The sequence below is a fragment of the Brachyistius frenatus genome, unplaced genomic scaffold, assembly GCF_029030835.1.
Source record: "Brachyistius frenatus isolate BFR_SWC_R1_liver_20210118 unplaced genomic scaffold, ASM2903083v1 Contig_281, whole genome shotgun sequence".
Classification (NCBI taxonomy): Eukaryota; Metazoa; Chordata; class Actinopteri; family Embiotocidae; genus Brachyistius; species Brachyistius frenatus.
This window is the reverse complement of record NW_027210880.1, coordinates 145163-160037: the sequence shown is the minus strand read 5'-3', so window position 1 is coordinate 160037 and position 14875 is coordinate 145163. Positions and strand designations below refer to the sequence as shown.

Here is a 14875-nt window from a genome sequence, read left to right as displayed (position 1 = left end):
AAGTCCCATTTCAACAAGAAATTGACAGCTAATTGAACAGCAGAGAAGGAAGTGAAGTGAAAAGAGACGTTTGGAGAAAGGAAACAAACACAATGTGTGTGTGTGTGTGTGTGTGTGTGTGTGTGTGTGTGTGTATGCTAGAACATCAGCTGCTGTTAAAACACAGGCCCTGTGTTTGACTCCTCCTCTCCCTCCCCCCCCTCCCAGCAGTTCAAGTATCGGTGTCTCCGGTACGGTGGAGCAACAGCGGCGGGATGGAGTGCTGGGACGCTGCCGTTTCCTCCCTGAGCTTGGCTCTGATGGTCTTGGCCGTGGCCTATCTGCTGCACCAGACCCGGACCCCGACGCGGTACGGCCGCTACGTGCCGGCGGATATTCGCTGCTGCTCGGCCAGACTCGGCTGGCTCGTGCAGGAGGTTCCGTCCTTCCTGCTGCCGCTAATGTTGCTGCTGCTCACCGAGCCTGACACCGAGCAGCCCGGAAGGACCCGGCGGGGCACTGGTAGGAAGCTGCTCGTCTGGACCTTCATGCTGCACTATTTCCACAGGTCAGAGGTCACCTGACTCTCACCTCCGCATGTTTACCTGAGTCTGACCTTAAACAGATGAAAACTGCAGACTCAACTTTAAGTTGACAGCAGATCCTAAAAATAGGAGTTAAGATTTCATTAAACTATTAAATTTATTGGTTAAAAAAGTTCCAACTAACAGATCAGAATCAGTTTGCTCAGGGTTCAGTTATAAAGTGTGTGTGTGTGTGTGTGTGTGTTAAATAAACATGTATATAAAGACGTAGAGAACCAGGAGGAGGGGATGCAGCAGGTATTTAACACACTGAGCATTATTTTAATTCTCCGTCTGTTAGAAAGTTATTTCACGTCTGTAAATGAACACTCCACTTTGTAATTCCCAACCTGAACCATCAGACCCGATCACGTAGGTTCCGATTATTTAATTATTCCAGCAAGTCTGAGAGGTTCAGGCTCTGCGCTACAGTGGATCAGTGGACTGTCACAGCTAGTTTAGGACCGGTTTAACCACTAGTTTTGGACTTGTTTGGGCTGGTTTTAGACCTGCGTTCACAGCTGAGCTTTGAGGCTTGTGATGCGATCAGGTCAGGACGGATCAGATCGAACTTTTCAGCCAGGTGTGCTGGAGGTCAAAATGATGGAGTTCAGAAGAGTTGGGTTCAAAAACCAAGCAGGAAGTGACCCGATCTGTTCTTCAGGAGTTTTATCTACACCTTTCTGACCAGAGGACGACCCGTCCCGCTGATCATTGTCCTCTCCGCCGCTATCTTCTGCTCGATCAACGGCTTCCTGCAGGGGCATCACCTGCTGCACTGCGCCCAGTTCAAGGACACCTGGCTGACGGACGCTCGCTTGGCTGCAGGTGAGTCGCGGCATTTTCACCACCTCAGCAGGAAGCCCCGCCCACATCTGTATGAAAGGCTTCTTCTTAAATTTTCCTCAGTTTGAAGTGTTTTCATTTAGATTCTGATGAAACCTTTTCCTGTGAGTTTCTGACATGAGTACATGTGGTGTCGCAAATCCCCCTCTGAACTCAGCTCTCGCTCTCACTCTCCAAAGGCGTTGCTGCTCCCAGTTTCTCTCTGCTCTCTCTTCCTCACACTCAAAACAAAAACACAAAAATGTTTGACTGTTAGCTTTGTTGACTGCTATCATGTACCTCTCACATGGAGAGCTGAGAGCAGCCTGCTTTTCCACCCTTTGTCCTCCTTATTTATATACATAAGGCAGTCAGAATATTAAAAACCCCGCCGAGTGCAACTCCGCCCATCACGGCGCTGAATGATGACATGTATCCTGTTCCTGAAGGTTTCCTGGTGTTTGTGTTGGGTTTGACCATCAACATCCACAGCGACCACATCCTGCGCAGCCTGAGGAAACCTGGAGAGACGGTCTACAGGATCCCCCACGGTACGGCAGGTCCTGGTCCACACAGTCCTGGTCCACACAGCCTCACCGGACTCTTTTATTATTTGTGGAGCTGCTTCTGTGTTTCAGGGGGAATGTTTGAGTTCGTGTCCGGCGCCAACTTCTTCGGGGAGATCGTAGAGTGGTGTGGTTACGCTGTGGCAGTGTGGTCGTTACCGGCCTTCGCCTTCTTCTTCTTCACCGTCTGCTCCATCGGTCCCAGAGCCTACCAGCACCACAGGTACCCCTATAATCTGATCTTCTAACAGAACCACAGGTACCCCTATAATTTGTGTTGTGTTGTGTTGATGAGATGTTGTGTGTGTGTGTGTGTGTGTGTGTGTGTGTGTGTGTGTGTGTGTGTGTGTGTGTGTGTGTGTGTGTGTGTGTGTGTGTGTGTGTGTGTGTGTGTGTCCCCTACAGGGACTACCAGCAGCGGTTCGAGGACTACCCTCGGTCCAGGAAGGCTCTGATCCCGTTCATCCTGTGAGGAACCGTTTTCTCGTCTTATTTTTCTTTTTAATCTGACTGATTTCCAGCCGTAGGATTGTTGACTATTATTTTAAAATGCAGTTTTAAATGAAGACATTCTGTTTTCAATGCTATTCTTCAGCTGTTGCAGAGTGTTATTGATCTGATGATCAGGTTATTGATCTGTGCAGGCGGAACCTCGTCTCTTTAAAATTACTTGAAGTCATCGTCAGATTTCTTCTTCGATCGTCAGTCGTCACTTTGAGTCAGTTTCTCCATGTTTACTGTAGAGAATTGTTTTCTTCTGCCTGAAAAAAACATTTTAAAATCATTGAACAGAAAACTGTTAACAAACAGAGGATTTATGTTTCCTCTGGCAAATAAATCATGATTATTTTCCCACACAGGAACATCCCATAATTAAATGTTAAAAAAATTAATTCTTTCAGTAAAATAATCTGTGAACTTTTTGATGTATTTTATAGGTTTTGTTTATTAAGAATTTCATGCAATTTTGTTGTTTTTTATTCACTAATCTGAATGTTAAATCTAAAGATTTCACAATAAAAGTCTGATAAGTTTTCAAATAAAAATCGTAGTCTAACTGTTTTTCCCTCTGAACTGCTCACATGATCTCAGTTAAAATTATTGTGTCTCCTATTTTGTTCGCTGATCCAATAAATTCCTGAGCTGCTGCACTGACAGAAAGATGAGTTGTTCTGCTGGCAGTGCCTACATGTCACAGGATGCATTAGGTCCCTTTACAACAATTGTTTTTTATTGTCTCTCTCTGTTGTTCTTTTCACTCTCTGCTCTCCCCTCACTAGAACTGTCTGGTTCTGGTTCTGTTGGAGGGTTCTTCCTGTTAAAAGAGAGTTCTTCCCTCCAGCTGTTGCTCATATTGAACTGTTGGGTTCCTCTGTGATGTTCTAAGGTTCTGATCTGAGGACTTTACTGAGATGACTCGTCCCGTGTTTTGGTGCTTTGTAAATATATCTGAAAACTTTCATTAACCAACAAAAACTGAACGCACTGCCATGTAAATTGTGTTTTTAGATCAAAGATGTTTACTCTGAGGAATTCTTACAATAATAGTTGTGCACATGAGAACCTGATCAGTTCCTCCAGGATTTCATGGAGTACTTTTGTGATTGTTGCGATCCAAAATACTTGATTTTGCAGGGTTTACAAAAAAAAAAATTGCGATGTAATTTGCAGAGTTTTTGCTTGTTTTTTTTTGCGTAAAATTGCAGCAATCAGAAAAAGTTGCAAGTTCAGAAAGAAAAAGAAAAAATGTTTTAAGCACTAACTGATAAAGATATAAATGTGTAATCACTTCCTGTGATAATAATCATGCTGCACACCACAGAAATATTTTAGTTCTAATCTTTTTTAAATGTATTTATAGAACTTCGAGAACCATGGGGATAAAAGTTACAAAAATATATCATAAAAGTGACGCAGCTTAACAGAAGAGACCGTCTATGACTAATATAGAAACAACGACAAAATAAGAGCTTTAGATGCTGTTTAAGTCATGTTAATTCAACACATAGGCCTACTGTATTCACAAAAACAAAGTGAAGTTTCTTACAACTTCACGTGTGTATATATTATCTGTAGCATGCAGTAATATGTAATCACTTCCATTGATAATAAGCATTTCATTAGAACATTTTATTGTTGAGGCCACATCTTCTGCAAGCAAACCCCGCCACTTCCAGTTGTTCCGGTTGTTCCGGTTTCCTCCGGTGCAATTTGTTTTGGTGAGGAGACGAAAGGAGGAGATCCGTACTGATTGTAAATGCGGAGTTATTTGTGTAAATAAAGTGTTTTGTTTGAAAGTACTTACTTACTTTTACCCTGAGCACAGCTTCTGCTCTCAGCATTTCTGCGGAAATATCGCAGAAATAAAAAAAAAAATTTTGAAAGCTCCCGCAGATATTCTGGAGTTTGCTTGAATTTGGGTTAATTATTGCGATTACAACATCGCGAGTTCATCGAGAGACTTCCTGTTGTGTCAAGCTTGAGTTCCTGATTTAGAAATAAATTAATAATAAAAACATTTTTTGAGTAGGCTTCTCTGTAATGTTTATTTTGGATAGCTGAATGTATGAAAAACGAGGAAGCAGAAGAAGAAAAAAATGAAGGCCGAGCAGTTCTTCCACTTGTTTCTTTCTTTCTTCACGTTCCCGCTTCTTAAACCACAGTTAAAACACATTAATTTGACAAATCTGTTTTAATCGTCCTGCTTTTATTTTGAAGTACAGCTCAACAGCCCGGAAGAGCGCGCGTCGTGGGTCATTTGTACGTAGAGTCAGTGCGGAATTGACGTACGTCAGATATCCTGCGTAAACATCCACAACAAACATGGCGGACGGTAAGTTAATTGTTTTCCATTGATCACGTTTCTCTCCGTTTTTAATTTTTTTTTTATCGTAATGTAGTTTATTTGCGGCGTGTTTCCGGCTTCAGTTGGTGATTTGTTGACCGGTTCAATCCGGAGAGCTTGACTTTAACCGTCAGTGACGCTTATTCACCGGAAACAAAGCGTTAATGTGATGCTAAGCTAATTTACCGCCGTTACAGGGCAGACATCAGCGTGAAGATTTCAGTCCAGTAGAAACGGTTCGGTGTCCATCCGGTATTGAACCGGTTGAAACGACTCACTACATCGAACAATAAACCAGGTCACGTGTTTTTCTTCGGCGACGTTTGTTAATTAAAAAAAAAAAAAAAAAAAAACGCATCCAGGTCAGAATTCCTTCGAACCAAACGCTGTTTAAAAATATGTCGATTTATCGAGTCTTTACTTCTCGTGCGTTTTATGTTTGAAAGAAGTGAAGTCCGGTTCTGCTGCAGTCCTGGAGAACCTATCGGCGATGATGCGGCCTGATGTATGTAACGGAACAATGTTTATTACACTACACCCCGTCCTGGAAGTTAGTTTCTTTGGACCAGAGTCCGTTAATAAATCAGCCGGTTTATCCAGATATTCACAGTTCTGTTGGAAATCTATTGGAGGTTTCGTCTCGTGGAGCTGAGAGCTGAATAAATGAATTTGTTAATCGTTCAGTGACAGTTTAAATAGTCAATGAATGATATGACTGAAATACAAAGAGGTGAAATGCACATATTCAGCCCCATTGAAATCACGTCTTCTGTTACTACAGGAAGTTCAGTGATGAATTAATCCCTTTTAGAATAAAATGCATGTTTTGCTGCAGTGAAAGTTTTACACAGTTCAACTCGTTGTTTTCACAGAACCCAAATACATCTTTCATCAAACTAAAAAGCCTTTTCTGCTCCATCTGCTGTCATAATGTCAAATATGAAACATCGCCACAACATCGCCTGAGCTGCTCACACATCTGCAGACTTCGTCCCTCTGCACCAAATTCAGTTATAAAAAAAAAAAATCAAACACATTTTACCACTGTCTTTGTAAACGTTAAGAACAAACAGCCTCAACTCTCAACGAGCCAATGTAGCTGTTCTGGAGCTTTCAGTCGAAGTCCATGATCTTCATCAGCATGACCCAGTGGACCGTTTTCATCTTTTAAAAAAACAAAACCACTCGTTTTGTTCTTCAGATCACACAGATGCAGATCAGTCGATGGAGGGACACACACCTGTGAGTAAGACACACTAAAACACTTAGCCTTGCTTATCACGAAGACATGACGCAGGGGGAAACTGTTAGCCTACCCCATAAAATTAAAGACGACAGCAGTTCTTCGTTTCATTAATGTGTTAATTAAGGAAACTTATTGTTAACTCTGATAATCGATTAGTTTTTCATCGTGCGGCTGTGATTTTTGATTTTTCTATTTTGTTTCACAGTAAACTGTCTTTAAGTTTTGGACTGTTGGTCCATTAAAACAAGAGATCTGTTGTTAAAGTTCTGATGGATGTTTTCACAGACCAATCAATGATCAATAATGAACAGTGTGGTTAGTTTTAGTGTTTCCAGATACAGAAACAGCTCCGTGATGGTGACCTGCTTTATTCTGTGGTTCGTTTGTATAAATCACTGAACATGAATCCTCCTACAGGTGTCTGAAAACCCTCACGCAGAGTACGGCCTGACAGACAACATCCAGGTAACACACACACACACACTGCATAATGTGAAAGCAGTGGCAGACTCCCAGCATGCTTTGCTGCTGCTGCTCCTCAGAGGACTGTGGAGAACGAGAAGGCGGGCACAGAGAAGATGTCGAAGCAGAAGGTGGACCTGCAGGCACTGCCGACCAGAGCGTACCTAGACCAGACGGTGGTGCCCATCCTGCTGCAGGGCCTGTCGGTACTCGCCAAGGAGAGGTCAGAGACTAACAAATATTTAACTAACTGAGTCAGAAACGAACAAACATTTAACTAACAAATATTTAACTAACCGGGTCAGAAACGAACAACTATTTAACTGATTGGGTCAAAAACTAACAAATATTTAACTAATCGGGTCAGAAACTAACTAACATTTAACTAACTGGTCAGAAACTAACAAATATTTAACTAACCGGTCAGAAACTAACAAATATTTAGCTAACCGGGTCAGAAACTAACAAATATTTAACCAACCAGGTCAGCGACTAACCAATATTTAACTAACCGGGTCAGAAACTAACATATAACTAACCAGGTCAGAGACTAGCCAATATTTAACTAACCAGGTCAGAGACTTACTAACATTTAACTAACCGGGTCAGAGACTAGCCAATATTTAACTAACCGGGTCAGAAACAAACAAATATTTAACTAACTGGGTCAGAAATGAACAAATATTTAACTAACCGGGTCAGAAACAGTAACATATCTAACTAACCGGGTCAGAAACAGTAACATATTTAACTAACAGGTTGTTTCCTGCAAGTAGTTTGCGTCGTCATGATTTCTTTTCCTCTTCCAGACCTCCAAACCCGATCGAGTATTTGGCCGCGTTCCTGCTGAAGAACAAATCACAGTTTGAAGAGAGAAACTGAAGACATTTTCTTTCAGTCAAAACTTTTTCTCTCGCGTCTCTCCGTGCACCGCTAGACTGTTTCTTCTTTTCTTTTTGTAATCCAGAATAAACGTGTTGATGTGAAACAGGATGTTGCTCTCTGGGATTTTATTCTGAAAGGGTGATTGATCTAAATCATTTCCGTTGACTGTGTGCTGCCCCCTAGTGGTTACAGTCACAAATTTAAAGTTGCAATATTTAGAGAATGGAAGTGATTATTTTTGTCATGGCACAGAATATTTTTTTAAGAATAGTTTTAAGACAAAAACGATTTTTTTTTTTAGAATGAAGTCGGAAATTTAAAAAACAACAACATATATATATATATATATATATATATTTTGTTTTCACTAATTTTTCATGAGGTGAACTAAAAGATCTGAGATTTCTTTTATGCAAAAAAACTTGTTAATTTTCTTAAATTTAAAATCTGTTCGTGAGATCCACCTGACAGGTGTGAATCACCAGGAGCTCATTAAACAGCAGGATTGTTGCACAGGTGATCCTCAGACTGTCAAAAATAAAAGGACACTCTAAAACGTGTAGTTTTTCCAGTCACATTTTTCTTAATGCATTACAATTTTTTTTTTCACTTTTATTCTCAAATTTTGGCAACTTTGTCCTTGAAATATTACCTTGTAAACGTCTGACTTTATTCTCATAAACTTTAAACTTTTATTCAAAAAATGTTTTCGAGACACCGATTTTTGTTCTTTAAAATGCCCACCTTTGTCCGTTTGCCCTTACTCTTAAATTTGGGATATATACTATATTAATATATAATAAAGTCAAAAAACTAAATAAAATAAAATGGAAAAATCAGAAAAAGTAATAAAAGAAAATTCCCAATCTTTTTTTTTCAACTGTTTTTTTTTTTCTGTCACAAAAAGCTCAAAATAGTTTTAAACGTTAGATAAGATTTGAGAAATATTTTGATCTGGATGAAAAAAAGTTCCAATATTTTGAGAAGTGGAAACATTCAGAAACAAAAAACTGAATCAGAAATGTTAAACTGTTCATTAGAAACAACTGTCAAAGAAAAACTTTAAAAGTAAAAAAAACAAATTAGGAGAAAAAGTTTTTGAGAAAAACTTATGATGAAATGTCGAATAGAAAGTTATGATGTTCTGAGAACAATAAAAAAAGGAAACCAAAACTGGGAGTTAAATGAGGCTCAAAGTCTCGACAGATTCAGTAGAATAAACTTTATTCTTCAGCTCGTTGCAGAAGTTTGACGTTACTGCACAGAACAACGAAATAAAACTCGGCTACAAAATTGAATTCAACACTTTTTACAAAATGTATAAAGACCCCCTCGCTGGTCCGTCCATCTATTATCTACCCGTTTATACTGAACTATGCACGGGGGGCGGAGCCTAACCCAGCCGACTTTAAACAAAGGCAGGGCACACCTGGACAGGTCGTCAGTCCTGTCGCTAGTCTTAAAGCTGATGAACAAAATCTGCTGGTGTTTTAACAGAAGAAGGAGCGACGCTAACATACAAAAACATCTAGTAACATCTAGAAAACAGGAAACCTGTCGACCCTTCGTTGTCGCCGAGCTCCTGAGGGACAAAACTTTAAAACATTTGATGTTTAATGAATCCACGAAGTAAATCTGTGATCTGCTTCAAGTCTTAAATTTGTTCACAAAAAAAAAAAATCACCTTAAAATACTAAAAACATTCAAACATAACTGGATTTTAATGAGAGCTGTTTGAAATGTTCAAACTGTTTTAGTAACAGTATTTTATCTTCCCATCTACACAGGAAGTTCAAACGTGTCAGTCAGCTGACACGACATTAACGCTTGGCTGTCGTAGCTTCAGCTGCTGTCAAGAGTAAAAGCAGAATAACGATCAGTCGAAAGAAAGCTGATCAGTTTTTAATTAGACTGAATAAAGAACTAATCAATGGAAACTTAAGCTACTAGTTAGCTGCACCACGACAGACTGATGTCTGTATAATTCCTGTGTCCACAAAAACAGACAGATTCTCAGGCAGCTTCTGAACTGTCTGTTTCTCTGGATGTTTATCCTGAAGGACATCTGAGACGTTGCTGTGGTATTGACCCTTCTGCCCCGCCCTCCACACCGAGCTCAGAGCTGAACCAGTTCATGTAGAACGTGATCAGCGTACATCGACAACGATAGATAGCTTTGAGGGGTGTGGCCTTACGTGTGGGCGGAGCCTCAGTACCAGGTCTCCAGCCGCAGTCACTACTGCACATTTCTGACAACTTTTTAGCATCGTTTTCATCCAGTGGGAGGAAATGGAGACACGTCGGCCGTCTTTATAAACAGATCAGCGAGGAAATCATTTAAAGGGAGCGAATGTTAAAATGTGCTTTTGGAACATCAGGAGGCTGCAGGTCCCATTTTATTCTGCTCCAAGAGATTCAGTTTACCAACAACAGAAATATCAAATCCTAACATCTTATTATCATTAAGAAAAATGTAAGTGAAACTTTTATAATTCAGATTTTGAATCAGCGGATTTAGTGTTTTAATAGTTCCCCACAGAGTTCAAATTAATTCAACAGAAATATGTAAACAATCAAGTTTAATATTCTCACTGTCGCTAATCTGAGAGGAAATTCTATGAATATTTAATAAAACAAAGTCGAAACTGGTGGACATGAAACCCTAACGATCATCTGATGACAGCTGCAGCAGCTACGCCTCAGACCAGCTTCTTACCCCGAGGATTATGGGTAATGAGAGCTAAACCCTGATCATCTGACAAACACACATCATCCAGCGGAGCTCTGAGTTTCTGTGTTCAGAAACATTCAAAGAAGTTAAACAAAAAACTGAAACAGAATGAAGGAAATCACTTCCTGAACCAGTGGCCCCGCCCACTTCGTTGCTCCACCCCCTTATTTCTATTGAACTCTTTGGGGTTTCGGAACGGATCTTCACGCGGGATGAGCTTGTTGTCAGTCAAGTAGCTTTGATCTACAGGTGTCATTGGGTCAAATGATCTCCTCACAAACACGTGGCCCAATCAGCAGGCAGATCTGTGTTCATGAAACGAGCTGAAATCTTCAAATGACCTCCGGAGTGAATCGTAGATTAAAAACAGGAACATTTTGGGGGTGTTTGCTTTGACTGACAGATGTGTCAGCCAATCAGCCAGCCGTCATGACGAGCACTGAGGACACGTGACAGAAACTCCACAGACGTGACAGGATTTAAGGCGGGTCTTTAACTATTAGTCAGCAGGTGTTCTCTGTTCCGGATCCAAACAATCCACCTGGAAAACAACAAGTTAACGTCCACACCAGCTTCCTCCATCCATGACATCACTTCCTGTGGACCGAATATCGGCACAGGAAGTAGTCTTTGTGCGTTACATCAACAGACGGCGGCGGTCCAGCAGGATAACGAGGAGACTGATGACGACGAGTAACAAGGAGGAAGGTGAGGTGGGCGGGGCTTCGTCTCAGATGTAAAACTGATGAGCAGCCAGGTTGTCCATGAAGGGACGAACCAGGAAGTCCGTGGAGAAGTAGAAGACGAGGCCGAAGGTGATGGAGATCGGCAGCGCCGGCAACGCCTTCTTAAAGATGGCCAACAGCAGCAGAGTCAGGCAGAGACCCTGAGACGGGACACGACAGGTGAGTTAGAGGGACAGGAACAGGTGAGTACCGGTGTTTCATCATCCTGTCGTCTGAAAGGACAACAACAACTTACGATGAGGATGGCAACGAAGCAGGCGAGCGTCGTGTTCCAGTCTCCCCCGGTCGCTGCAGCTTTTCCCACCAAGACGCTGTAAAAGATGAAATCTCCGAGGCCGAGCTTCACGCCTCCTGCGCACACGCACACGCACGCACACACACACACACGCACACACACACACCGCCGTCGTCAGAGACAGACACCTCCACAGACGGAGCACCTGTACTTGTCAGTGCAGAAAAACTCACTTTCCTCCTCCAGCTCGTCTTCTGGGAGCGACCTCGACGGGCGGGTCGGAGGCTCCGCCCTCCTGCTGCTCTGCACCTCCACCTCCTCATCTGAAAAACAAAATGGCGGCAGAGTGGCAGCGTCAATACGACGACCAATCTAAAAGCAGCTGCGCGCAGGTATGCGTGTGGTCGACGTGCGGAGGTGGACCTGTTTCGGAGCGCTGAGCGTCCGCCGGGCTCGCCATCCCCACCGTCCACATCATGGCAGCTACAAAAACACACACACACACACACGGAAGTTAGTTTAACATCTGACGGTTCAAACTGTTTGAAGGACTGTGGTGAAATGAACTGAAACTCTGGTGGTCATCTGGATTTACATGTAGCGCCACCATGTGGTCACATTTCAATACGTACAGTACTTTAGTTTATATCTACTGAACTGATGGCATCCCACCAGCCTCAGCTTCACTACAAACCCCAACACAGCCTGTATTTAAACTGGACGTAGCTTCTGAAAAATGAGGCCGATGCAGAAGTGTCTTAAGCTGCAATACCAGCGAGTGCCACTAGAGGCTGCCTCCAAAAAGCCTCCGGCTCCGTAGACTCCCATTCAACTTCTCTCATGAAATACAAAGTTAGTAAATGTTTTCCACGAGTAATCTCGGTGTTGTTAGCTAAAGTCACTCCTTCTTATTAGTTTTCTGGAGGTCCATCTGAAAATAATCCCGTCATTAATTAGAAAATAAGCTTCAAAAAGATGTGGGCGTGTCTGTTTGATTGACAGGCCTGTGATGCAGTCAGGTTACAGCTATCGGTGGGCGGGACGTTTGTATCGTCAGGCTTCCAATCCGATCAGTCAGATCCACCGCTCGCTCCTCCTCCCAGCTCGTCCAAGTATGGTCACCGAAACCGACGGAATCTGACTTCTTTTATCACTCGTCACCTGACGACCAGCAGATCTTCAGTTTACTATCGAACATGACGGAGAACATGAAATCTGACTCACAGGAGTAGATGAGGGCGGGGAAGATGGGCTCGTTGCGCTCCTGAGCCGTTTCCACCAACATCCTGAGGGGACCTTTAGGACTCAGGACCGCCACCAGGTCTGCAAGAACACACACAACCTGAGCAACAAGGCATGGTGGGAAGGCTGAAACAAGGAATGCTGGGACGTTATCAGCTGACTACAGTATCTGTAAAGAAAAAAATCATGAACTCTTCAACGCGCTGCGATGTTGGAGAAACCTGTTGCCATGGCGACGGAGTTCCAGTGGTTTGTGTTCTTTTGGTTTCAAAAGACGCGGTAACATACAGGTGACTGAAACAAAGTGACAAACAGGGAAGAAGAGCACACTGACTAAATACAGCAGGGAGGGAAGGACAATGAGGGGCAGGTGAAGTTACATCTCCTGATCGACAGTGACAGCAGCTGAAGACTCGACTCACCGTAGACGGAGATGGCTCCCAGGATGACCCAGGCCGACCACTCAGGCAGGTATTTGATGAAGACGAGGGCCATGAGGGCGCTGATGAGGATCAGGTAGGCCTGCTGCAGCTGCAGGGGGCCTTTCCAGTGGATACAAATCATCCCCACCGCCCCGAAGTTCCAGATGATCACCGCCACCGTCGGGTAGTCCACCGCCAGGTTGTACGTCTTGAACACCTCACTGGAAACCAAGCAGGAAACCAACAGTGTCACAGGGGACCTGATGTACCTGGTGGTCATCGACACACCCGGTGGTGGTCGGCACACACACCCGGTGGTGGTCGGCACACACACCTGGTGGTGGTCGGCACACACACCCGGTGGTGGTCGACACACACTTGGTCTAACAGCTGCTGAAGCTCCACAGGGAGACCAGGACTCACCCCAGGTACATGAAGCTGAACCAGAAGAGCAGCATGAGGGAGGACAGGATGAGCCAGCCGTGGATGAACTGCAACACAACACATCAGAGCACATCACGCCTGCTCCACAGCGCCCCCTAACAGCAGCAGCTTCAACTACAGCTGCAGATTCATAACATATGCCTTTAATATGCAGCCTATGGTGTGAATAGGAGGAGGCGGGGCTACCTTGTAGCAGCGGTACTTGTAGAGGACGACCAGGAAGATGGTCATGACCACGATGACGCTGATCATGATGATGGTGTTGAGGACGGAGTTGAGGAGCCGGCGGCCAACAGACGACGTGTTCTCCGTGAACGGTGTGTAGATCCTGCGGGGACAAACGTGGTGGTTAGTGGTGGGGGGGAGGACGAGGTCGTGCGGCGGCTGAACTTTGACCTACAGTTGCTGATCGGTCTTCTCGGTGTAGAAGCTGACCGACTTGATGGTGGCGACCACCACAATCATGCAGAGGGTGACGGGGATGAAGAGCATGATGACGTGCTTCGCGCCGTACTTCAGAGTCAGCTCCTCCTCGTCAACGTCCGCCTCCTGATCCGAGCCGCCGCCGCCGCCATCCGCGGCAGCCGAACCCCCGGCCGAACCCGCCCTCCTGCTGACCCCCGGCTGCACCGACAGGGGGCGACATTTAGAAAAACACACAGACGACACACAGCGAGATAAAGTCCAAACTGACCTTTACCCTTTTGGTTGGTGTGTCGTCAGGGGGGGTGAGGTCGCCGTCCGGTCGGTAGGACGGAACCGTCGGGTTCTCCGACTGAACCAACGCCGTCCTCTCGTTGTAGATGTCGTCATCGCTGTCCGACGCGTTCATGGTGGCTTCACACAGACTGCAAAGAACCACCAGAACCGTCAGCGACCCAGGAACTGTGGCGTTGTTGGGTTTCTCTGTATAATGTTGTGAAGTTCTGCTGTAGGGACTTTAATGTGTTAAGTGTCATGAAATAACCTCTGTTGTGATTTGGCGCCATATAAATAAAATTGAATTGAATCGAAAAAGTAACAACAACACGGGTATTATGGGGGTTCCGTGTATGACGTCATCAAACCCATAACTATTTAAAAAGCTTTTCCGTCAACTCGCCGTCTTGTCACGTGTTTTGAGGGTCTGACATCATCATGAAAGGATCACGTGATTACCTGACCTGTCGAACCGAAGACTAAAATCAAAACATCGCTTCATACGAAACTACATCAGCCGGAAACAGTTTGTTGTGACAGGACTGATGTTTAAACTGCAGCTCGGACAGTTTAACTTCCGTCTTCGTGTCCAAATGTCCGCCGAGAGACAGAAGCACGCACGCGGAGGCTGAACATGAAGCCGTTAGTGTTGAATGAACGATTTAAAACCAGTTTACCTCGAATTTAAAGAGCAGAAATCCGCCGTCAGAGAAAACACCGAGCGATCCCACAATCCGGAAGACTACAGTCAGCTGACCAGCGCAGCACGTGATCTCTTCTAACGTCACCAACATCACAAGCTCAATAAACAAAATCCTTAAAGCTCAGGTTTTAGTGCGTGACTGAAATCAGAATTTTCAGATCTGGAAATATAAAAAAAACTTTATGAAAATGTCAGTTTTTTTCTTTTTCTTCTTAAATTTATTATAACAACAGAATATATCAGAAACATGACAGAACCAAC

The 14875-nt window shown here is 43.7% G+C and overlaps 3 protein-coding genes across 6 annotated transcripts; 2 read left to right on the top strand and 1 right to left on the bottom strand.

The window, feature by feature from the left end:
* Positions 1-208: 208 nt before the first annotated feature.
* srd5a2a (steroid-5-alpha-reductase, alpha polypeptide 2a) lies at positions 209-3006 on the top strand. 2 transcript variants are annotated; one of them, XM_069722074.1, is made up of 5 exons: positions 209-547; positions 1228-1391; positions 1838-1939; positions 2027-2177; positions 2360-3006. In XM_069722074.1, the coding sequence occupies exons 1-5, from the start codon at positions 255-257 to the stop codon at positions 2424-2426; spliced, it is 777 nt and encodes a 258-aa protein (XP_069578175.1). In that variant the 5' UTR covers positions 209-254; the 3' UTR covers positions 2427-3006. The 2 variants fall into 2 exon arrangements, with proteins under 2 accessions (XP_069578175.1, XP_069578176.1); XM_069722075.1 differs by having other exon boundaries at positions 211-547; positions 1255-1391.
* A 1718-nt stretch (positions 3007-4724) lies between these two features.
* On the top strand, positions 4725-7500 carry dpy30 (dpy-30 histone methyltransferase complex regulatory subunit). 2 transcript variants are annotated; one of them, XM_069722076.1, is made up of 5 exons: positions 4725-4787; positions 6001-6041; positions 6463-6510; positions 6588-6730; positions 7317-7500. In XM_069722076.1, the coding sequence occupies exons 1-5, from the start codon at positions 4778-4780 to the stop codon at positions 7387-7389; spliced, it is 315 nt and encodes a 104-aa protein (XP_069578177.1). In that variant the 5' UTR covers positions 4725-4777; the 3' UTR covers positions 7390-7500. The 2 variants fall into 2 exon arrangements, with proteins under 2 accessions (XP_069578177.1, XP_069578178.1); XM_069722077.1 differs by lacking the exon at positions 4725-4787 and adding an exon at positions 4839-5304.
* Positions 7501-8599: 1099 nt separating this feature from the next.
* Positions 8600-14662, bottom strand: psen2 (presenilin 2). 2 transcript variants are annotated; one of them, XM_069722057.1, is made up of 11 exons: positions 14589-14662; positions 13907-14060; positions 13613-13836; positions 13399-13540; positions 13192-13259; positions 12769-12989; positions 12329-12427; positions 11528-11587; positions 11338-11427; positions 11105-11220; positions 8600-11009 (listed from the first exon to the last, which is right to left on the bottom strand). In XM_069722057.1, exons 2-11 carry the CDS (start codon positions 14042-14044, stop codon positions 10854-10856), a joined length of 1314 nt encoding a protein of 437 aa, XP_069578158.1. In that variant the 5' UTR covers positions 14045-14060; positions 14589-14662; the 3' UTR covers positions 8600-10853. The 2 variants fall into 2 exon arrangements, with proteins under 2 accessions (XP_069578158.1, XP_069578159.1); XM_069722058.1 differs by having other exon boundaries at positions 13913-14060.
* Between the last annotated feature and the right edge of the window lie 213 nt (positions 14663-14875).